This window comes from Chiloscyllium punctatum, chromosome 44 (assembly GCF_047496795.1).
Source record: "Chiloscyllium punctatum isolate Juve2018m chromosome 44, sChiPun1.3, whole genome shotgun sequence".
Taxonomy (NCBI): domain Eukaryota; kingdom Metazoa; phylum Chordata; class Chondrichthyes; order Orectolobiformes; family Hemiscylliidae; genus Chiloscyllium; species Chiloscyllium punctatum.
In genome coordinates, this window is record NC_092782.1 from 9,917,739 (window position 1) to 9,942,279 (window position 24,541).

A 24,541-nucleotide genomic window follows, 5' to 3' on the forward strand; every position below is an offset into this window, starting at 1 on the left:
TATTATCATTGCACCATGACTTCAAGCTCTCTAGCACCTTTTTGTATACTGACTCATTGTTATTTGCTATCCATCCTACCATAATGGGATCGTCATTGGCTTGGATATAAATAAGCAACTATAAATTAGAGCCAAAATGAAGTTGGAAGTAATGACAAAGGTTATAACCTTTTTAGAATGAAAGGTTTAACCATAATAAGCTGTCCAGTAAAAGAAAAGCTCTTGTTGCTTGTATTAATTTAATTGATAGGAAAGGAGCTATCATTTCCATCTGGTGGAAGAATACCAAATTGAGATAGCACTAAGTAAACGAAGCAGGTATGCCTCGGAATAGTTGAAGGCAACCGAACCAGCTGGTTCCCTCTCAGTCACTTCGAGATTGGAGGAAGGTGTTCAGTTTCTCCTCTGTCCTCTCAATTGATTCTAAAAGTCCAAAGTCACGTGACACCAGAACAAAGAAAATTTACATCCCAGGAACAGGCCCTTCAGCCCTCCAAGCCTGCGCCGATCCAAACCTACTATCTAAACCTGTCATCCAAATCCTAACCATCTGCATCCCTCTGCTCCCCACCTACTCATGCATCTGTCCAGACGCATCTTAAATGAATCCACCGTGCCTGTCTCTACAATCTCTGCTGGCAACGCATTCCAGACACCCACCAACCTCCGCGTAAAGTACTTGCTGTGTGTATCCCCCTTAAACTTTTCACCTCTCACCTTGAAAACATGACCCATCATTATTGAATCCCTCACCCCAGGAAAAAGCTTATCTCCATCTACCCCGTATATATCCTTCATGATTTTGTAGACCTCAGTCAGGTCCCCCTTCAATCTCCTTTTTTCTAATGGAAACAAACCTAACCTACTCAAACTCTCTTCACAGCTAGCACCTTCCATACCAGGCAACATCCTCGTAAACCTTCTCTGCACCCTCTCCAAAACATCCACATCCTTTTGGTAATGTGGCGACCAGAACTGTACATAGTATTCTAAATGTGCCCAAACCAATATCTTTTACAATTTTAACATGACCTGCCAGCTCTTATACTCCATTCCCCATCCGATGAAGGCAAACATACCATATGCCTTCTTGACCACTCTATCCACCTGTGCAGCAACCTTCAGAGTACAATGGACCTGCACTCCCAGATCCCAATGCTTTTCCATTCACTGTATAATTTGCTCTAGAATTAGACTTGCCAAAATGCATCATCTCACATTTGCCTGGATTGAACTCCATCTGCCTCTTCTTCGCCCAACTCTCCAGTCTATCTATATTCTCCTGTGTTCTTTGACAGTCCCCTATGCTTTCTGCTACTCCACTAATCTTTGTGTTATCTGCAAACTTGCTGATCATGCAAACATTGCCCTATTCCAGATCATTTATGTATATCACAAACAACAGTGGCCACAACACTGACCCCTGTGGAACACCACTGGTCACCTTTCTCCATTTCGAGAAACTCCCTTCAACTACTACATTCTGTCTCCTGTTACTCAACCAGTTCTTTATCCACCTAGCTAGAACACGTTGTGCACCATGTGACTTCACTATCGCTTTACTTTGAGCAACCTTATCAAATGCCTTAATAAATTCCATGTGTATGATATCAACAGCTCTTCCTTCCTATAACCAGGTTATAGTCCAACAGGTTCACTTGAAATCACAACTTTTGGTGCGCTGCTCCTTCATTAGGTGAAGACTCCGAAAGCTTGTGATTTCAAATAAACCCATTGGACTATAACTTGGTCGTGTGACTTCTGACTTTGTCCACCTCAGTCCAACACCAGCACCTCCATATCATGGATTCCAGAAAAGTCAAACTATCATATCTAAATCCAAAGCTTCCTAGTTACATTATCATTTATTGATAATACAGAAATAATTGTTTGAGAGATTTTCTTTAGTCTAGATTGAAGTGTTTACTGTAAGTAGCAGAAAATGCACTGCAAGAGAAACCAAATGTAAAATGGTTGATCAAATCATAAGCTTTTCTAATCCAATTTCCACTGTATAACAAAAACAGGATGGCACAAAAAATGTTGTCACCAAGTAATGTTAAATTTACATGCCTGGCTTTGTAAATGATTGGCTTTTTCTTTGCTAATTTTCAGCCTCTTTCACGTCCTTCATCTCTCTGAATTACTGGTCAGAATTTAGCTTGATGCTTGAAGTAGTTTCAGACACATGAACTGAAGCTACTGACATATCTGGCAGAACAATCAGTCCGACATCTCAATTGCTAGCACTGTTGCCTCATGAGTCATCAGATTGTGGGTTCAAGGTGTACTGTAGTGATTTCAGCACAAAACACTAGCACTGTTGGGCAGTCTTTCAGATGAGATGTCAAACTAAGTCTTAGATGTGTGATGGATCCAAGTGACACAATGTTACTATTTCAGAGAAGATCAAGGGTCTTATTTTGCAATGTCTTAGCTACTAGTTATGCCTCAGTCACCATCCAATGAACATTTTACTGCAGATGCTGGAAACTGTACTGAAAACAACAAATGCTGGAGATCACAGCGAGACACACAGCATCCATGGAGAGAGAGCAAGCTAACATTTTGAATCTACTCCATGTTAGCTTGCTCTCTCTCCATGCTTGATGTTTGGGGAGCTTGCAGCTTATAAATTGACTGCCACAGTTTTACATTATAATAGTGACTACAGCTCAAAAGTGTTTACAACGTTGTGTGTAAATTACGTTGGAATATCTTGAGATCACAAAAAGACTCAATATTTATGTGTGCACAAGTGTTTTTTTCATCCAAGTGGTGTCAATTACAAATTGAAAAGCCTGTTTGCTGGCTCGCCATCACTCATTTTCTGCAAGGTAGAGAATAAGTTAAAATTACCACCTCCTTTCTCTTAAGGTAAATGCCTTCTACATCCAGATATCTTAGTAATTATAAGCAAAACACTTAATTTTTAATAACTTTGTTATAAGATCTCTTGCAAACCTTCTTTGAGAGCCCAGTTTCTCAAGCCCCTCCTCTTATCCACTGCCATTTACCTGCGCTATCTTCATATCTAGTCATTCACCTTGTTATTGTTTGGTGACATCATCTTAGATACAGAAACTTCCGTGTCAATAAACTTCCCATTTGCTCATTTACTGAGCAGCTACAAGGTGCTTCCTTGAGAATGTACACCAGGGTTATGCAAACAGAAATGATTTTTTAACAGTGTTAGAAAAAAATACCTTTGTAGTACGTGAAAGTGCTTTGCTGAAGTTGAGGTCAGTCTTCATGTCTGTTTCTGATTGGGCAAGGTCATCATCCTCATTCACCCCGTTCTCTTTTACCACTTCCTCCTCATTGTCGCTATGGTTACCTAGTTTCCACTGTTTCATCATTTCCAACACATTTCTGGGTCGTTTGCTCCTACTAGTATCCCCCTGAAAACATGCAAAATTACACATGAAGTGTCAAATGCCTTAATATGGCAGAGCTGTCAGTAACTGATCAAAGATGGCGAGGTGCGCTCCGCAAGTCTACAACTAGTATTCCTCTTGTATCAACATTGATTATAAAAGTCGATTTGATACTCTACAGATTTCAAAAACCTTGCAGACTTGAAAGCAGCTGTGAATTATTAACAGCTGTTATGAGACACAGATATTTTCAACACAGAAGGAAGCTATTCAGCCCATTGTGTCCATTCTGGTGAGAAGTCTAATCCCACTTTTCCAGCTTTTAAAGGCCATGGTACAACAAGTGGAGTATCTAAAATACTGCTGAAATATTGTGAGACTTACTGACTTCGCCACTCTTTCAGGCAATAATGTCCAGACTCCCGCCAGCATCTGGCTAGAAAAGAAAATCTGCTCAACTCTTCTTTTACTACTTAACTTAAATCTGCCTCCTAGTTATTGACCCTTCTACTAATGGACAAAATACCTTCCCATCCACCCTAGCAATGATCTTACACAACCCTCTCAACATCCCCTTCCCTCACTAAGGAGAACAATCCCAGCCTCTCCAATCGTTCTTCATAGCTGACTCTCCATCCTAGGCAACATCTCTTCTTCACCCTCTAGTTGCAATCACATCCTTCCTATAATATTGTGAGCAGAACAGCATGCAATTCTCCACATGTGACCTAACCAGCACTTTTTATAGTGTTCAGCATCACCTTGCTCCTCCTCACTGCTGTATTCTATGCCTCAGCCAATAGAGGTAATATCCCATATGCCGCCTTTAGTATCTTATCCACCCTATCCTGCTAACTTCGACAATCTGTGGATATCTCTATGATCTTTAATACTTGCCAGTGTCATGTAATTCATAATGTGATCCCTTCCCTTATTAGACATGCCAACTGCAGTCCCTCACACTTTTCTAGGTTGAAGTCCATTCTCCATTGGTCTACCCAGCTACCCAGTTGAAATGCTCCTGTAGTGTACAGTTATACTCATCACTCTTCTTACCCTATTATTTTCATGTCATGCACACAGTTTTTCGCCACACTCCTGTCATTTCATTCCAGATCATTAATGTGTACCATAATGGTCCCAGCACCAAGCCCTACAGAACCCCACTGGAAACAGATTTCCAGTTACAGAAACATCTCGACCATCACCCTCTGCTTCCTGCTTCTCAGCCAATTTTGTATCTAACATGCCACTTTTGTTGGATCCCTTGGGTTCTTATGTTCTTGACCAGTCTGTCATGAGGATCCTTAACAAAACTTTCACTAAAATCCATATAGACCACATCGAGTACGTTACCTACCCTCATACGCACCACTGACTAACTCCTCAAACATTTGTTCAGAGTTGTCAAAACGATCTACTCTTACTGACTACTGCTGACTAATTTGTATCTTTTGTCTTTCCAACTGCAGATCTGTTCTATGCTGCAGATTATTTTCTGATGACTTTCCCATCAGTGTGCTTTACAGTGACTGCTATTGAATTTCCTGATCCAGCTCTCCCTCCCCTTTTTTAATAATGGACAATGCTAGCAGTCCTCCAGTCCTCTGACATCTCATCTGTAGCAAGGGAGGATTTGAAGATTTTTTTTATTTCAAAAATATACTTTATTCACAAAAAAAACTTAGTCACAAACACAGTTCAGTTCTAAACAGTAGCATACCAAGAAAACAAACATTGGAATTTGATTCTATCCAAACAAACCAAAGGCACCTCTTACTTGTACAAGACCATATTTACATGTGCTTGAGGCACTATGGGGTTATTGAACAGACCCCCATTTAACTTCAGCAGGAGGATCTCAGACAATGTTCTTTCTCCGCTCTGCCTTGGTGGCAGCTGCCCCAGGCTTGAATACATCCCTCACCATATAGTCCTGAACCTTACAATGTGCCAGCCTGCAACACTGGGTCAAGGTCAACTCCTTGTTCTGGAAGGCCAACAAATTTCAGCCAGACCAAGTTGCAAAGGCCTTGGATCTCCTCCCTCAGCAGTCTGGGATATATACCATCTCGGCCTATGGATTTATCCACTGTTGAGGCAGCTGAACCTATTATACCCCTTCCCACTCTATGGTAACTTCTAATATTTCACAGTCTTCCCCCTAATGTTTCTACCTGCATCTCCCTTTTCCAATGTGAAGTCTGACACAAGTATTCATTGAGGACTGTGCCCATGCCTAATGTAAAACAATTCTTTGAAAACATTTAATTCTGTGGCTTAGCAGTTTGTCCAAATGGGTTTTTGTGATTTTAATTTACTTCAAAAGTTTTTAGGAGTTAATTAAACTGTTTTGTGGACGATTCTGTGAGAATAAATGGTTTCCTCCCAGGCTATTTAATGGCAGGCTATTCCTCTGTACTGTTATATTCAATGGCATATTTGAATATGTTTTTCTTGTTAAAATTACAATGCACACTATCATCACTTTGGTCATCTTACTCACGATATGTTTGTCATTGTATAACTTAGGCAACGTGTTCTGCACACCAAACTAATGAACCCGTTTCAAAATGGAATTGAACATAGTCCAGATACAACATATCAGTGCAGTCTACTTCCATCCACAACTGAAGTTATTCTCTCAGGGATAGCGGTATATACGCATACAGAGATTTGCAGCCAAAATATACAAATATAGAAGAACATGAATAGACACTGCACAACAATCAACAGACAGGAGTGTTCCCTCCCAGTTGGAAAACACTTCAGCGGTCCAGGACATTCGACCTCGGATCTTCGGGTGACCATCCTCCAAGGTGGACTTTGGGACAGGCAACAATGAAAAGTAGCCGAGCAGAGGCTGATAGCCAAGTGTGGTATCCATGGGAATGGCCTCGACCAGTACCATGGGTTCATGTCACACTACAGGTGACCCCATTGCACTATACGCTCACAAACAGGTGGATACACACACACACACACACCCTCTCTCATATGTTCACACACACCCTGTCACAGACTTCTACTCCTTTACACTCACACTCACACACATACACACACTCTCATAGACACTCAAACTTTCCCCACCCATGCACTCACACATGCACACATACACATATGTTTGTGGGGTGAATTTGGACTTGCAGAATTACACTTTACTTTGCTCAAAAGCTGCATGAATTCATGTAAGATTCTGTAAATCCATTTTGTAGATTAGAATCAGTCTGACCATTATGGCACAGTCTCACACAGGGAAACTCACACCTTCAATGCACTATCTGGGCCGACATGACACCAATTGCTAAAGTTCACTTGAGAATGTAATTTTTTAAAAAAGGTTTTGTAATTTACATATGAAAGAACTGAAACCAACATGGTCATTCTAAAAGATGAGAGACTTAACAAACAGTCCAGGTCTTTTTCAATATATAATTTCAGTTATATCACACTGTAAACGTTTGCTATAAATTCTATGTTTTACAATCTTATTCTCCACAACTACCTCATGAAGGAGCAGCGCTCTGAAAGCTAGTGCTTCCAAATACATCTGTTGGATTATAACCTGGTTTGTGTGAGTTTTAATTTAAGACTATCTTTAATGCATGAAATTTGATCATGACTGAAATCTTTGCTTATTGGTGAAGACATACAGATAAGTCTAAATTTTCAAAGTATTTAATGAATAATTACTCACAGTTATCCAATGGTGATTTAGCAATTCACTGGCTGTCATTCTGTGAGCTGGATCCACTAATAGAAGGCCTTTCAATACTGAGCGAGCTGTTAAAATATATATATAAAATATATAGAAAATACTAGTTAATATTTCCATTGTACAGTATTCCAACAGAAGACTTTCTTAAGTTATCTCAAGAATGTGATTTGAAAGAAATTCTGGGATTTATGTATTAATGAACTGAAACCTGCAACCTAGACTTAACAATCTAGGTTTGTTCAATATATGGTATCAGTTGCATGCATGACACTGTGATCTTTTGCGATAAATTCTGTCTTAAGACCCTGCTCCACAGCTACCTGAGCAGCACTCCAAAAGCTAGTACCTCCAAATAAACCTGTTGGACTATAACCTGGCGTTGTGTGGTTTTTAACTTTGTTCACTCTAGTATACTAATAGGATTCAGTTATGTGAAGCAGTTGAATTACAATAAAGAAATATTGTAGCTGAATGTTTGGTATCACATCTTCATTTAAACAATTACCTCACAGGAGACCCAGCAATAGAGCAGTTTGTTCCTTGCTCTGTACATCATCACACTCATATTATAGTCAATAAATAGACTGACACTTCGCATGCTTAAGAAGCATGACACATTCAGTAACGTGTTCACATTTGAACGAGGGGGCTAGTACTTTCTATCCAATGACACGGCGGCTCAGTGGTTCACACTTCTGCCTCACAGCACCAGGGATCTGGATTCCATTCCAGCCTCAGGAGACTGTGGAGTTTGCACATTCTCCCTGTGTCTGTTTTGGGCTTCCTCCGGGTGCTCCGGTTTCCTCCCACAATCCAAAGATGTGCAGTTAGGTGAATTGGCCATACTAAATTGCCCATTGTGTTTGGGGATGTGTAGGTTAGGTGCTTTAACCAGGGATAACTATAGCATAATAGGATAGGGGAATGGATCTGGGTGGGTTACTCTTCGGAGGGTTGGTGCAAACTTGTTGGGCCGAAGGGCCTGTTTCCACACTTGTAGGGATTCTATGATTCTGTGACAAAGATAGAATTTGCAAAGGTGATGATCATAACCAGGTAGGGGAAGACCAAAAGAAAACTTTCTGAATTTAATATAGTTCTTAATCAGACTCACCTCTTCTCAAGACATGTAGCAAGTTTTGTACTTGAATTGTGTGGTGTCAAAAAGTAATGAGCTAACCAAAGATGCTGATGTTTGCAGGTACCTTTGAATTTCTTACATACCGCTGACAATTTTTAAAAAACTAATAAATTATCAAACTAAATTTCAACCAAAATGCAGGACAAAAACAGGATGCTTTATCAAAACATTAGGAAAATTCAGACAGGGTATTCAATCATTCCTTCTTTTGTCACATTGGGCTTATGTGCATCGCCACTGTACTTAAGGATCTTACCGCTCTCACTAATAGACTTCAGAGATGAATGAGAAAAATCTAGCTCCCCTTTTGTGATCTCCTCATACAATTTTTCTGAAGTTGTAGCTGTAAAAGGAGCTTGACCACATAGCCTGTAAGACAAAACCAAAGTAACACATCATCCTTAGCTTTCCAGTTTGCTCAGAACCATGCATTAATGCAGAGACTATTTGGACATTTCTGTTTTCGATGAATATGTATAATCATCTTCCCTTGGGGTATTAGCTCTGGGAAGATAAAACTGGCAATGGACTATTGATCATTATCAACTGCAAATCTCCAAAGTGCTGCTGTTGATGGACAAACCAGCAGTGGATTGTTTGAAAATTATGAAGCTCACTGTTTTCCTGGTGCAAAGCCTTATCTTGTGATTACTCAGGAATTAAAAGTCTTTGACTGCCGCATGGGGGATGACAATTGCTAAGACTAATTGGGCACTTATTATTACATCGAATTTTAAAGCACAGTAATAGGCCAACTGAGCAATTCAAAGTTCCTGCACTCCAAGGATCTCCTACCATCTTACTTCATCCAACCAAAATAGTATTTCTTTAATCCACATGTAATTATCTATCTTTCCTTTAATTGCATCTGTTATTCACCTCAATAACTTCATTTGAGAGCATGTCCCTGGTTCTCACCAGTCTTCAGTTTTATTGGATTTATTAGGGATTCCCTTATGATAATGGCCTTTTGTTTTGAACTTGCTCACAGGTGGAACCACCTTCTCAACATTTACCTTTTAATCCTGAGTGGCTTTGTTTGGATCGATTTACTTATAAAGCCACACAGCAAGGAAACAAACCCTTCAGTCCAACCAGTCCAACAATCCAAATTAAACTGGTCCCACCTGCCTGTTCCTGGCCAATATCCGTCCAAACCTTTCCTATTCATGTACTTATCCAAATGACTTTTAAAAGTTGTAATTGTGCTATTATCCAGTACTTCCTCAGGAAGTCCATTCCACACGTGAACCACCCCCTGTATAAAAAAAATGCCCCCATGCCTTTTTTGAACCTCTCTCCTCTCACCTTAAAAATGTGCTTCCTCATCTTGAAATCCCCTAACCTTGGGAAGAGACAGCTACCATTAACTCTCTGTAAACCTGTCATTATTTTATAAACTTTTATAAGGGCTCCTCTCAATGTTTTATGCTCTTGTGAAAAAAAGTCCCAGCCTAACCTCCTTTAGCGTCTACTGTGACACCAATTTGGTATAATCTGCAAACTTACTAACCATGCCCTTCTGTATTCTCATCAAAATCATTTTTATCAATGACAAAACAAGGAGGACCCAGAACCAATCCCTGTGGAACACTGCTGATGATAGTCTTCCAGTCCGAAAAACAACCCTCCACTACCACTCTCCGTCTCCTGCCGTTAAGCCAACTGTGCATATGTATAAGAATGCCCATAGGTTTTTACAGGAAGAAAGACAGTTAGAAAATCCTAAAAATAAATGGAATGAGTACATACAAGATATACATAATGATTCCAATGCTCCAGAGGTCGCACTGCTGGCTGTAGTCATAGTTATTGATTATCTCTGGGGCTGTCGAATAATGAGAAAAGGATTAGAAATGTAATTAGAGAACATAGGTTCTATTTTACGATTTCCTTTTCCATTACATAACCTGGAGCAAATTATGCACTGCTTACCCATGTATAAAGGTGTACCACATGCGTCCTGTAACATCGATTCACTGCCAACACCAGCACCATCCTTTAATACAGACAAGCCAAAGTCCGTCACCTGTGAACAGAGAAGCAACTTTTTTTTCAATAACAGCATGTTCTCCTCTTCCTAAAGGCAGAAACTCATCAAAAAGAAAGTGGCCTCCAGTCCTTCTCCTACTTCATCCTGGGGGAATTCAGCCCCAGTGGCTCATTCTGGCCAATAGCACTATAAGCCTTCTTCACATGAGAGGAAGGGAAATGAGTATCAGAAGACCATTTCGCTATTGAATTTAATCATGTCATTACTTGAGATCTGCCATCAATAGTTACCAAAAAAGGGGAAACATTCCATCAGCAATGATCAGAATGGGAATGGAGAAAAGCTGAAAGTGCTGGAGAAACTCAGGAGGTCTGGTGGCATATGTGGAGTGAAAACCAGAGTTTAACGTTTCAAGACTAGTGACCCAGAAATTAAAACTTTGTTTTTCTCTCCACAGACCTGCTGAGTTTCTCCAGCACTTTTTGTTTTTTTTTGTGTATCTCCAGTGTCTGCAGTTTTCTTTTTAAAATGTACTTTGCGATCAGAATTGGAATGACTGGCTAATATTTACAGCATTATCAAGGAACGTTAAGGTTAAATGAGCTATTTAAAAGAATGGTTGTGCAAAAAGTAAGATGAAGACTTTTTAAGCCAAAAAAATCATGTCTTAATGACGTCCAGCTGCCTTAAAGGTATACTGCCTTTCTGAGATCGGGGGCAATAATACACCATCCCTCTTTATGCTTTGAAGAACAGGAAACCTGTTCTGATTTTTAAAAACCCTGAAAGAACTGTGGATGCTGGAAATCTGAAACAAAAACAGAAATTGCTGGAAAATCTCAACAGTCTGGCAGCATCTGTGGGAAGAAAACAGAATGAACATTTCAAGTCCAGTGACCCTTCTGAAGAAACGTCTGTGTCATGCTTATGTTTCATGTTCTGGAGAACTGTGATATAATTTGGAATACAGACCGAAGTTGGTAGATACTTGGGGATGTAAGCTGAAAATGTGTAGCTGGAAAAGCACAGCAGGTCAGGCAGCATCCAAGGAGCAGGAGAATCAACGTTTCGGGCATGAGCCCTTCTTCAGACTTGGTGATGTAATCCATATGCTTTTGGAATATATCCTCACAGTTACTCCAAATGGTAACCTGTGAAAACGATATCTATAGAATTGTGTTCTAAAAGTTGTCTCTCCCAATGACTGAGGAAAGACGTACGAACCAATACCCTGTCATCCAGCTTGGAAAAATGTTTGCTTCTGAGAACTTGGGATTAAGCTTTTCCAGGTTAGGAGTGTTGGTTAGATATCTTTTTAGTTCAATGTTCAGTTGCCTTGAATCGAAACATACTCATATAGTGTCATCTTTCTTCAAAACAAAAGTAAATCATTGCACCAATCAATTAGTGCTCAACTTTGCAAATGACGTTACTTTGTAACACCTTGAGTGCACTTATGAGGAGGGTTGATGTTTGGCTGTACATCTTTCCGATGTTGCACTGTATCACTTTAAAGTTTAAAAGTGTTTTAAAGTTCCCAATCAAACCAAAGGGTAGAGTTTAGTCAAGCCAAGGATCGGTTTGATACTACAGTCTGGAATCTTTGGTGTTGGAATTGATGAGTTCATTAGCCTGATTATAATATATTTATCCATGTATGCTGCTAGAATAATGAAAGAAGATCCTGTTGTATCAATGATCTAAAACATTTCTCATGTCTATCATAAGGAAATGTATTGACATTTAATACGCCAATGCAGGAGATGCCAGTCCCATTATAAGCTGTTAACTCATCAAGTGTGGACTGCTTCATGCTCTACCAGTTTCTTGAGAATATTTCACGAAAAATGCATAAAGGGATGATATTTGCATTTGCACCATTGTCAATTTTGGCATATAGCTCACATTGCATATTTCTTTTGGCGTAAACCATTTGGATGGAGTTAAAGGCTTCATCTTTTTTTGATAGCATTCATGTGGTGTGTCAGATTGAGCACATATACTGGATCATTACCATTAGCTTTTGGAATTGCTTGCATGCCATAAGCAAAAGTTTGGAAATGTCTTTGACATATTTCCTTTGTTGGTTTGTCTTCACATGTTCATGTGCAGTGAAGTGTTGCAATTTGGGTTTCTCCCAGTACTTGGACTTCTTGTAAATTTCAGCTCACTTCATGTGGAACAGGGAATGCATATGGAATGCCGGGCAATGTTTGGTGGGTAAAACAGCCCACATCTCTTCTAGGATTTGGCTGTTTTGCTGAATCTATTGACAGCTGCAATTGCATTGTAGACTGGGAGACCTGTGGGTGTTGCTGTCCTGCTACATTCACTTTGAGCCTGCGTTCTTCTTCTTGTGTCAAAGTAATAACTTTTAACTTTGCAAAGCACTACCTTTCAGAAAGATTTGATAGGGTCAGAGGCAGTGACCATTCCATAAGCCTTTCAGTTATGTTAGCTTTGGTGAATCAATATCTGTCTATGAATTGGTTGATTGTTTCATTGGCTGCTGGCAATATAATATGAATACAAGCTTATGTACCCTGAAGTTGGTTTGGATCTAAAGCCGACCTTCTAAAAATTATGAAATTTGCAATTATTACAAAAAATATCAGGGCTTTTCATTTTGCTCGTCCTTCATTTTCCAAAATGATAAGAGGTTTCACTGCCTTTGTTTAACAGCTCTTGTCTATGGAGATTTATTCTTTCTTTGAATAACTGAAGTTCTGACAGAATGTCACTGGAGTACCAATCCACAATCAGATATTTGCTTTCTGTTCTTACTGTGCAGCTTTTGCTCTTTAAGAATGCCAGTACACAAAGAATCTGCAGTGAAGTGTAATGATGTTCTTAGAGCTATAGAGTCGTTGAGTCATACAGCAAGGAAACAGACCCTTCAGTCCAACTAGTCCCTGCCGAACATAATCCAAAACTAAACCAGTCCCATCTGCCTGCTCCTGGCTCATATCCCTCCAAATCTTTCCCATTCATGTACTTACCGAAGCATCTTTTTTAAGTTATAACTGTGCCCACATCCATCACTTCCTCAGGATGTTCATTCCACATGCGAACCACGCTCTGTTTAAAAAAATTGTCCCTCATGCCTTTTTTAAATCTCAACCCTCTCACTTTAAAAATGTGCCCCTTCATCTTGAAATCCCCTCATCCTAGGGAAACACACCTCCCATTTACCCTATCTTTACCCCTCATGATTTGATAAACCTCTACAAGGTCACATTTCAACCTACACTCCAGTGAAAAAGGTCCCAGCCTATTCAGCTATCTTTATAATACAAACCTTCCTCTTCTCTCCTTGTTGCTGAGTTCTTTTCCTTTTATTTTGAAAGAAATAGCTGGGCAATGCCTGGATGTTGCATTGGTGCTGAACAAGTATTGGTGTGATATAATGCATGCTTTTTAAAAAACTTTTTGCCATTTCCAAAACTACAATGTGGTGGAATCAACTGACAGCTAGGTACAGATAAGTTTTAGCAATATATAGAATTTTTTTTCTAATGTTTTGGTTGAACTTTATTCTAGAACCTTTTTTAAAAAAACACTGGCAAGCTGTGGCCTCACATTTTTTCTTAAAAGAGAGAGAGAGCATATTCCTCTGCTATCATGAGCACATTTTAGTCCAGTTGTCATTGCCTGCTTTGATTGTTAGATATGAATCACAGCTTTGAACTCAGATGATTGGTGACAGTTAACTAAATAATTCTCACAACCGCCATTATTATTATCACCTTCTCGTCTTCAGTACTGACTTATGACTAGTTTCTCGTGCTCACTTGCTATCAGCATTTTGTGATGCTCACTTGCTGTGATCAATTGATGTTCTTTTCTATTTGTTAGCCTGTGCAACGTATACTATAGACACCTGTGTCCTTATTCAGACAATTATCTGGAAATTAATTAACAACAAGCTATGTACACTGATATGACAGCTCAGATTTGTGTATTGTCCAAGTTATATCTTTACTTATATCACTAGTACATTCCATATTCAGTTACTGGCTGGCTAGCTGACTGACTGTACAGACAGTGAGACCTTTCATTGCAGAGAGTCACATATTGTGATATAATCTAGCTGCCTTTTTACGATTTGTTAAATAACTGGGAGCATGGATTTAACGTTGTTAAATTTGAACCCAAATTCCCAGAACATTACCTGGGTCTCCAGATTGGCAGTCCAGTGATAATATCACAAAGCCATTCCTTCCCCCTAAACATTTTAAATTTTGGACACTTGTTTATGTCATGGAACAGGGCATAGCTATGGTATTGGTTTACAATGTGTAACCTTAGTCTCACTCTGGACCTGTATTTGCATCCAGTGATGTTCTAGAACAGAGAGTTTCAGTCTTCATAAGTCACTAGTCGCAAAGTGATTATTGATGAAATTATATTCAACTGAAAGCTTTATTAGTTCATAGATACTCGAAGGAAATTGCTATCCTTACTTGGTCTGGCCTACTTGTGATTCCAGACCCGCAGCAATGTGATTGACTCTTCACTGACCTCTGGGCAAAAAGTGCTGGTCTAGCCAGGGACACCCCTATCCCATGAATGAATAAAACATTTTTGGAAAAAAAGATTCCAGATTCCACTGGAAGAGAATATGAATTTCAATGAGGCGATGTGTTCTATGTAAAGATGAAAATATCAAAGTGAGTTTAAAGAGCTTACCTTTTCTAAGTTTTTGGCTTCTACATATGCACTACCAATGTCCTGTGCTTGCAATAAAATGCAACTTGTGGATCAGGTCAAGACTTGATACTCATTGATCATTTTTCATAGTTGACCGAGAGCTATTACAATTTACAATGTATCATACAACCTGATGACTCCAATTTTTAATGAATGAAAACAGGGGGTGCATCATTGGTAAAACTTACTTTGATATTAAGTTTTAGTTCTTCATCATCTGCATTATTATTACTTTTTACCAGGATGTTTTCCAGCTTCAGATCTCTGTGAATAATATCTTAAAAAGAAGAGATTTGATTAAAAGAAGAACAGAGTTGATCTAAAATAATTTTCACAGCTTTCACGTCAATATGGCTATATTTAATCAGGAAGGCCAGGCTGTCCAGTTCGGGATCGTAAGGTCCATTGCTGAAAGCCCAGATAAATCAATTGTATTTTCATTTGCTGGTGTTCATTCCATAACTCAGTAGGGAGTAACTGCTGATAGGTAGACATCAAAGGAACTTATAACTGGACAACATCCCCTGAGTGCTACTTCCCATTGGGAAAATGGATTCATCTTTAATGTTTTAGTTTCAAAACTTTGCTGGTCTGGTTTGTTTGAGATTCCTGAGCTTGGAATCTTGAATGGCAGCTGTTCATTTTCTTCAAAGCTTCTGTTGATAGTTCCTTGGATTTAGTGCCATCGCTGTAGGCCAGTCTCAAGCCCATCACCTTCTGGTCATGCTGCCCGATGTCAACCAATCTGATCGTATAACACAAGGGGACAGAGAATGTACACAACCCTCTCATCACATAAGCAGGACATTTCAGTCTAGTGTTTCCTCTGAGCTGAACTGATATTTTTTAACCTAAGATTGGCCAAACCAGAACAAATCAAAATCAAGAAATTGCAAGTGGAAATTCCTTGCAGTGTAAATTGAATAATGATGATTGATTGTACTAGTCTGAAAAAAACACATGACTGGAAACCAGTCAAAGCACTCATCACATCCCTAAACTACATTAATCACATGGTGAATTCCCTACTTATTGTGCTCGCTGTACACATTCAAAAGGTTTAATTTTTATTTTAATATCTATATATTTTTATTAAATTGCAAGGGGGCTAATAGATGTGTTTTAGTAGCTCGGGACTTCTTTACTTCAATTTACTAAGAAATTTTTACACCAATGCAATTAACAAATTTTAAAGTTTTTAAAAGTAACTTTCAGTTATTTAAAATCAGGTTACTCACAATTGCTGAACTAGACACTTTGCTTGTAAATGTTTTTATTTGTGACAACAGCATAAATATTGGGAAGACTGTTTCCAATGTTGGTCATTGTTTTCATTTTTTTCAAACTCTGTCTCTGAGCCTCCATCCCTTTTGAGCAGCTCAGTGATAACTCCATCCCTTTCCTGACAACCGTCTGAGACCAGTCCAGATTGCTTGCAAACTTAATATCACATGTGACCCTGTCATAAGCTTCTCTTCATGCATTTCCCCTGTCACTACGTTTGCCAATTTCCACTTCTGCAGTATCATCTGACTTTGGTTTGGCCTCAGTTTATCTGCTGCTCATACCCTCATTCATACCTTAGTTACCTCTGGACATGACTATTCCTGCACATTTGTGGCTGTTCTCCCACATCCTACCCTCTGTAAATTTGAGTTCAATCAACTCTGCAGAGGTGTCCCAATTTGCTCTAGGTCTCACTCACCCATCACCTCTGTGAGCTTCGACCAACACTGGTTTCCACTCATGTGATGTCTTGATGTTTAAAATATTTTCAAGTCCCTGGATAACCTCATCCCTCCAAGACCTGTCATCACCTCCAGTCTTCCAACTCTCCAAGACATCAGGCTCGTTGATTCAGCCAACTCTGGCCTCTAGAGCATTCTTGATGGTTATTCCTTCAGTAATCTGGGCCTAAAGTCCTGAATTCCTTCTCTACCTCTCTAGCTCTCTTTAAGACACTTATTAAAAATTGCCCATCTGACCAAACATTTTGGGCATCTGACTGAATATCTCCATTTGTGCCTGATTACCAATTTGTTTTCTATCTCTCTGGTGAAATGTTTTGGGTAGGGTAGTGCACTATACAATTGGTCAGTGTGTTTTCGGCTCTCTTCATAAAACTATACTACTATCACTCTTTAAATGCAGGGAGGAGCAATTATTTAACAATTTATAATCTAAAATGCTGCCTGATTACCATGGGGGCTCATGAAATATTTGAATTTTGGAAACATCTAAGTGAACTTGGGCAAAGTCAAACGAAAATCTTTCCAACTGCTCATGCAATTTGCACACAGAGCACCAATTGTACCTAAAGTAGGACCTCATAGTCTGATTCTTCAGAATATGCTGTCATGTATTACTCGTGCTTTTCATTTGGTAGACAGCTTGCACTTTATTTCAATGAGGTCAGAATGAAGTATTAAGCTGCACTATTTCTCAAGTAGTCAGAGAACATTTGGAACACCAGTTAAAAGTGGATTTGCCTAATTGGATCACACAGTTTCTTTTCAAATAATAATACAATATAATTAATGATCATCTGAGGCTGGTATACAATAGGTGTGATGTGCTCATTGATCACGGAGGCAGTATAATGGATTACTCATTGTTTCTGATCTTTGGGGAAACACGTCAATGTCTCGTCACTCATTCGTATTTTCACCACCTTTTGTTTTAGTACGTTTTTTTGATATCTACTAACTTAAGAGAATGTGCCTTGATTTCTTTGGTACGATAGCACAGTGCTTGTATTACTGGACAAGGAGTCCTGAGTGCTAGTCTATTAAAGTTGAGAAATTAGTTCAAATCCTAACAATGCAGCTGAGGAATTTAAACTTGTAGTTTATTAATTAAATAAACAAAATGTTGATATCAGTTGATGGACACTAAGCAACAACTGAATTGTCATTAAAAAAAAACATGCTTTAGACAAGGAAATCTCTCTGTACTCACTTTGGTCAAAATAAACTCCAGACCTTCTGCAATGTGGTTATCTCTTGACTACCCTCCAAAATGGTGTAGCAAGTTACTTGCATGTAACAAAATCACATTGAAAATCTGTAATCCACTTAATCTGCCTTGGTTCAAGTAGGCAGCTCATCACACCTTCTCAAGGACAATGAAAGGATGAACAATAAATGCTGGGTTTGCCGATAATCCCCACGTCATGAATGATTTTTTTTTAGAATGTCTAACATTTAACTGTTATTGTTTCTGAAGCATTTATACAGAGTATTGATTTATTTGGGTCTCTGAATATGACATGCATAAATCCCAAATTTGAACCTGAAGGTATGTTAGTATTGGGAGCTGGAGATGCATACAAATTACCAGGAAGATGGATTTTAACATTACAGCAAGTTACATGGTTCATGTAATATGGTCCAGGAGGACAAAATGTTTTTCTAAACTCCATCTGAGCTGATCCCAATTGTTTACAAAGAGTGATGTTGCAAAGCTTTGCTTGATTTAACATTCCAATTCAGAAAATAATAACTTCAAAATGTCACAGTTGATTATGTGTGTGAGTCTCTGGAGTGGGCTTGAACCCACGACTCTCTGATTTGGGCAGTCATACTATCATGTATGGGCCAGACATGTATTGGCTCCAGGGATTGAATGGCTAATTCCTGTTCCTTGATTACTAACTCAAGGATGAGCTGAAAATGTGTTGCTGGAAAAGCGCAGTAGGTCAGGCAGCATCCAAGGAGCAGGAGAATCGACGTTTCGGGCATCAGCCCTTCTTCAGGAATGAGGAAAGTGTGTCCAGCAGGCTAAGATAAAAGGTAGGGAGGAGGGACTTGGGGGAGGGGCGTTGGGAATGCGATAGGTGGAGGGAGGTCAAGGTGAGGGTGATAGGCCGGAGTGGGGTGGGGGCGGAGAGGTCAGGAAGAAGATTGCAGGTTAGGAAGGCGGTGCTGAGTTCGAGGGGTTTAACTGAGACAAGGTGGGGGGAAGGGAAATGAGGAAACTGGAGAAATCTGAGTTCATCCCTTATGGTTGGAGGGTTCCCAGGCAGAAGATGAGGTGCTCTTCCTCCAACCATGTCGTGTTGCCATGGTCTGGCGATGGAGGAGTCCAAGGACCTGCATGTCCTTGGTGGAGTGGGAGGGGGAGTTGAAGTGTTGGGCTACGGGGTGGTTGGGTTGGTTGGTCCGGGTGTCCCAGAGATGTTCTCTGAAACGTTCCGCAAGTAGGCGGCCTGTCTCCCCAATATAGAGGAGGCCACATCGGGTGCAGCGGATGCAATAGATGATGTGTGTGGAGGTGCAGGTGAATTTGTGGCAGATATGGAAGGATCCCTTGGGGCCTTGGAGGGAAGTAAGGGGGGAGGTGTGGGCGCAGGTTTTACATTTCTTGCAGTTGCAGGGGAAGGTGCCGGGAGTGGAGGTTGGGTTGGTGGGGGGGTGTTGACCTGACAAGGGAGTCACGGAGGGAGTGGTCTTTTCAGAACGCTGATAGGGGAGGGGAGGGAAATATGTCCCTGGTGGTAGGGTCCGTTTGGAGGTGGCGGAAATGACGACGGATGATACGCTGGACATGGAGATTGGTGGGGTGGTAGGTGAGGACCAGTGGGGTTCTGTCCTGGTGGTGGTTGGAGGGGCGGGGCTCAAGGGCGGAGGAGCGAGAAGTAGAAGAGATGCTGTGGAGGGCATCGTCGACTACGTCGGGGGGAAATTGCGGTCCTTGAAGAAGGAGGCCATCTGGGTGGTACGGTTTTGGAACTGGTCCTCCTGGGAGCAGATGCGGCGAAGAAGAAGGAATTGAGAATATGGGATGGCATTTTTACAGGGGGCAGGGTGGGAGGAGGTGTAGTCTATGTAGCTGTGGGAGTCGGTCGGTTTATAGTAAATGTCCGTGTTGATTCGGTCACCCGAGATGGAAATGGAAAGGTCTAGGAAGGGGAGGGAGGAGTCTGAGATGGTCCAGGTAAATTTGAGATCGGGGTGGAAGGTGTTGGTAAAGTGGATGAACTGTTCAACCTCCTCGTGGGAGCACGAGGCAGCGCCGATACAGTCATCGATGTAGTGGAGGAAAAGGTGGGGGGTGGTGCCAGTGTAGCTGTGGAAGATGGACTGTTCCACATATCCTACGAAGAGGCAGGCATAGCTGGGGCCCATGCGGGTGCCCATGGCTACTCCTTTGGTTTAGAGGAAGTGGGAGGATTGGAAAGAGAAGTTGTTCAGGGTGAGGACCAGTTCAGTCAGTTGAAGGAGGGTGTCAGTGGAAGGGTACTGGTTGGTACAGCGGGAAAGGAAGAAGCGGAGGGCTTTAAGTCCTTTGTGATGGGGGATGGAGGTGTACAGGGACTGGATGTCCATGGTGAAGATAAGGCATTGGGGACCGGGGAAGCGAAAATCATGGAGGAGGTGGAGGGCGTATGGTGTCCCGAACGTAGGTGGCGAGTTCTTGGACTAAGGGGGACAGGACCGTGTTGAGGTATGCACTACTAACCCAAGGATATATTGAACATGTGAGATGTGTCACAATGTTGGCATAAGTTTGCATGGTAGATTGAGTTGGAAATTAATGCAACATTTTGTAACAAACATACAACATACACCTTAATAATGACTCAAGATGTGTACTAAATGAATTGACTGTCATATTGTAGAATTGTCACATTTCCTATCTGATATTTCTAATAGGAAGCGCAAATAAGGAACTTGTGTTTGACCAGTTGTAGATAACCAGTATAAATGAACAGAACAGTAAGTATTAGCTACAATGCCATATCCATTAATGTAACGCAGGACATCTTACCGTTCTTGTGGAGGTAAAAGATAGCGCTGGCCAAGCTGGATATGATGTGTTTTGTTTCAGACTCACTCAGATGGCCTTTTTCTTCCAGAATGCCCTTCAGCTCCCCAAGCTCACAGAATTCAATGACAAGATAGACTTTCTAAATCAGACAGGAGAATTGGAGAAGAACAGTAGGTCTTTGGTTAACGGTTGTATTTGTAGAGTCACAGAGCCAATAAAGTCACACATTTTGATGTCACCTAGTGAATGTGCAGAATGTGAAACAATCCTCTCAGTGAGTGAGTCAGAAAGACAATTGACTATCTTTTATACACTGCCAGAAGTAGTTTCACTTGGGAAGTTTCCACCAGCACAGACAGGAGATATTAACTCATTGGGTAGGATTGGATTCTAACCCAGGAGTTGATTCTCTGAAGCAAGGTATGTGATGGATGGTGGGTTCATGAGTCAAACAGCAAATTACAAACCGTTTCTTAAATCTACTACATTATAAAAAGAGTGGATTGACTCTGCCACCGTTGCATGCATTATTTTAAAGATCATTACCTTTCAAGTCACATTTTCATCACTAACACTACGGGGTGGGTAGATAACCCATTCCAAGGCATTTGTCCAAATGGATCTTGCATTAATCAGCTGAGTGAAAGGAGGGTTGGTTCAGTAAGTGACTCAGTCACCCTTCTTCCCTCTGCTCACTACCCTCCCTGGCTAACACAGGTGAGAACAGCAACCATCAGAAATCACGTGCTTGTTGCATGTTATTGTGATGGTGGATCACACCAACTCCATTGTGTTTTACTGCTTCTGCATAAAATTATATCTATCTGACACCATGATAAAGACAGGGCCAAAATCACCAGTTGAAAAGTGTGGCACCGGAAAAGCACAGCAGGTCAGGCAGCATCAGGGGAGCAGGAGAGTTAAAGTTTTGGGCATAAGCCACACTTTTCAACTCCGACTCTACAGTATCTACAGTCCTCACTTTCTCCCAATATCTCCAGTTGCTGATATTACATCCTCAAACCCTTCTTCCTTGTTGGAAGATCGAATGGAAACAGTCATGTGAAATTCACTTAATTTTCTACTCATGACTCCGAATAGCAAGGCAGGAAAATATAGAAACTTAGAAAATCAGAGCAGGAGTGGGCCATTTGGACCTTGATTCATCCACCATTCAATACAATCATGGCGGATCATCCAAATCAGTGCCATCTTACTGCTGTCTCCACAAACCCATTGATTTCTTTAGCCTTAAGCCTTATATCTAACTCCCTCTTGAACACATTCAATGTTTTGGCCTCAACCATTTTGTATGGCAGAGAATTCTGCAGGCTCACCATGCCCTGAGTAAAGGAATTTCTCCTCATCTAAATCCTAAAGGGCATACCCCGTATCTTTAGAGTGTGACCCATGGTTTTGGACTCAGTGATCATCAGGAATATCCTTCCTGCATTTGCGCTGCTAATCTTGTTAGAGTTTTATAGGTTTCTCGGAGGTCCCTTCCTCATTCTTCTGAACTCCAGTGAATATAGTTCTATCCAATCTTTTCTCTCTACATGTGTCAATCCTGCAATCTAAGGAATCAGTCTGATCATTCTGGAGGACAGAATGGATGCATGTAGCATTACCTCATTGATGCAGAAGCCAGCCATGCCCTTGAGCCTCACATTCAAAACACTCTCATCTCATCCAGTGAATTGTGTGACAGCAGCGGTGTGTTACTGAAGGTCGATGGTAAAATTGTTTTACCCCAACTTATGGACCTAACAAAGCTGCAAATTTAACCAGTTGAGCAAGGCCAATTTGCGCGTGGGTTAGGGACACTGATAACTTGGTTGAGGGCTTTCTTTTCAGCAGTGGCTGATACCTAAAAAAGCACAGGGCAGATTTCAATCATAGAATCCCTACAGTGTGGAAACAGGCCATTCGGCCCAACAAGTCCACACCGAGCCTCCGAAGAGTAAGCCTCCCAGACTCATTCCGCGACCTTTCATTTCTTAACATTTCAATGTAGAAACAAATCTCAAGCCCTCATTTCAGATGAAGAGGCTGGGTTGAGGGACTCATGACTGGGAATTGTGATCAACCATTCCCCTTCTACAGACGCCAATAACCTGTCACCAAGTCACCCTTTATCTACAGGTGGAGAGACCATGACACTTTCAAGGGTGGCACGGTGGCACAGTGGTTAACACTGCTGCCTCACAGTACCAGAGACCTGGGTTCAATTCCTGACTCAGGCGACTGACTGTGTGGAGTTTGCACATTCTCCCTGTGTCTGTGTGGGTTTCCTCCGGGTGCTCCGGTTTCCTCCCACAGTCCAAAGATGTGCAGGTCAGGTGAATTGGCCATGCTAAATTGTCCGTAGTGTTAGGTAAAAAGGGGTACATGTAGGGGTATGGGTGGGTTGCGCTTCGGCGGGTCGGTATGGACTTGTTGGGCCGAAGGGCCTGTTTCCACACTGTAAGTAATCTAAACTCCCTTAGAACCAGCTCTCTGTGTGAGCAGAACCTCTGACCCTCCTGTTTATTTTATTTTTTTTTTATTTTATTAAACAGTTACGAGACAGTTTATAAAAAACAGTTAACATTTACAGCTGTACACAACAGCAATTTTACAAGGGAGAGCAACAGCAAAACCAGGCCCCAAACCCTACCGTTCAACCAGTTTACAGGGAGATGAGGACAAACCCCAAATCCCAGTTCCACATATAAAAGACAGCGACAATGACATTGTACATTAGACAATACTGTTACATACAAAAGTGCAGACAATACAGACCCAGCAAGCCCCCGCCCCTCCCACCTTCCGACCACTCTAAGGTAGCCCGCCCCTTCCCACCTTCCGGCTCTCTGTCCACCCCATGCCCCTTCCAGTTCCCTCCTGTTTATATCTGTCAGCCAGGGCTCCCTGATTGGACCAGATTAACAGCCCCAATCAGGGAATTCAATTCTATGAGGTCCACTTGGCTTACCTTGTAACATTGACTACAATGCCATCTGTAGGCAGGTGCTGGAAATATACTGGCAAGGTCAGCCTCACAGTGATAAGGTGCCCTCCTACTGATCCTACTAACAATAAGAGCACTGGCACATCGTGGTTTAAACTGTTTAAATTAAGCTGCTAAGTTTGGCCAATCTCTTCAGACTGCAGTTATATTTCACTGAGAGTACTTAACTGTCACTATGACTGACTTACTTCTCTCTTTCTTAGTCAAATGACTTTATAAATCTTTGGAGTATATTTAATGTGTTCCACAATACAAGGAGTTGGGTAACCTGAGGAAAACTAAACCTTGCTCTGTAGCTTTCTATAAGTGGTTTACACAAGTCTTTGACTTAGACCTAGGCAAGAACAGAGTTCTGCAGAAGTATAGTTTCAGGATATTGGATGCAATGGTGAATAGGAATTGCAGTAATCAACTAGACTTGCTTTTTCTTTTGTTCTTTCATGAGGTGGAGGCATAATTCTCAAAAAGTGTGGTGCTGGAAAAGCACAGCCAGTCAGGCAGCATCTGAGAAGCAGGAGAGTCGATGTTTCGAGCATTCATTCATTCCTGATGAAGAGCTTATGCTCGAAACGTTGACTCTCTTGCTCCTCGGATGCTGCCTGACCTGCTGTGTTTTTCCAGCACCACGCCTTTTGACTCTGACCTGCAGCATCTGCAGTCCTCACTTTCTCCCTGTAGGATTAACTGGTAAGGCCATCATTTGTTGTCGTCTCTCTAATGCCCATCGGCCATTTCAGATGGAAGTTAAGAGTCAAAAACATGTAGGCCAAACCAGGTAAGGATGGCAGGTGCCCTTCCCAAAAGGACAGATGATTCAGTGACT

The 24,541-nt window shown here is 41.0% G+C and overlaps 1 protein-coding gene across 2 annotated transcripts in view; it reads right to left on the reverse strand.

Annotated features, from left to right (window-relative positions):
• Positions 1 to 24,541, reverse strand: part of LOC140466628 (serine/threonine-protein kinase 33-like) — a 101,545-nt gene that overhangs the window by 3,615 nt on the left and 73,389 nt on the right. For both annotated transcript variants that reach the window (XM_072562073.1, XM_072562072.1), the window contains exons 5-11: positions 20,709 to 20,847; positions 15,128 to 15,216; positions 10,172 to 10,265; positions 9,989 to 10,064; positions 8,493 to 8,605; positions 7,075 to 7,160; positions 3,207 to 3,401 (exon numbers count right to left, since the gene is read on the reverse strand). In XM_072562073.1, coding sequence (XP_072418174.1) covers positions 3,207 to 3,401; positions 7,075 to 7,160; positions 8,493 to 8,605; positions 9,989 to 10,064; positions 10,172 to 10,265; positions 15,128 to 15,216; positions 20,709 to 20,847 — 792 coding nt within the window. The remainder of the gene's footprint in view (positions 1 to 3,206; positions 3,402 to 7,074; positions 7,161 to 8,492; positions 8,606 to 9,988; positions 10,065 to 10,171; positions 10,266 to 15,127; positions 15,217 to 20,708; positions 20,848 to 24,541) is intronic.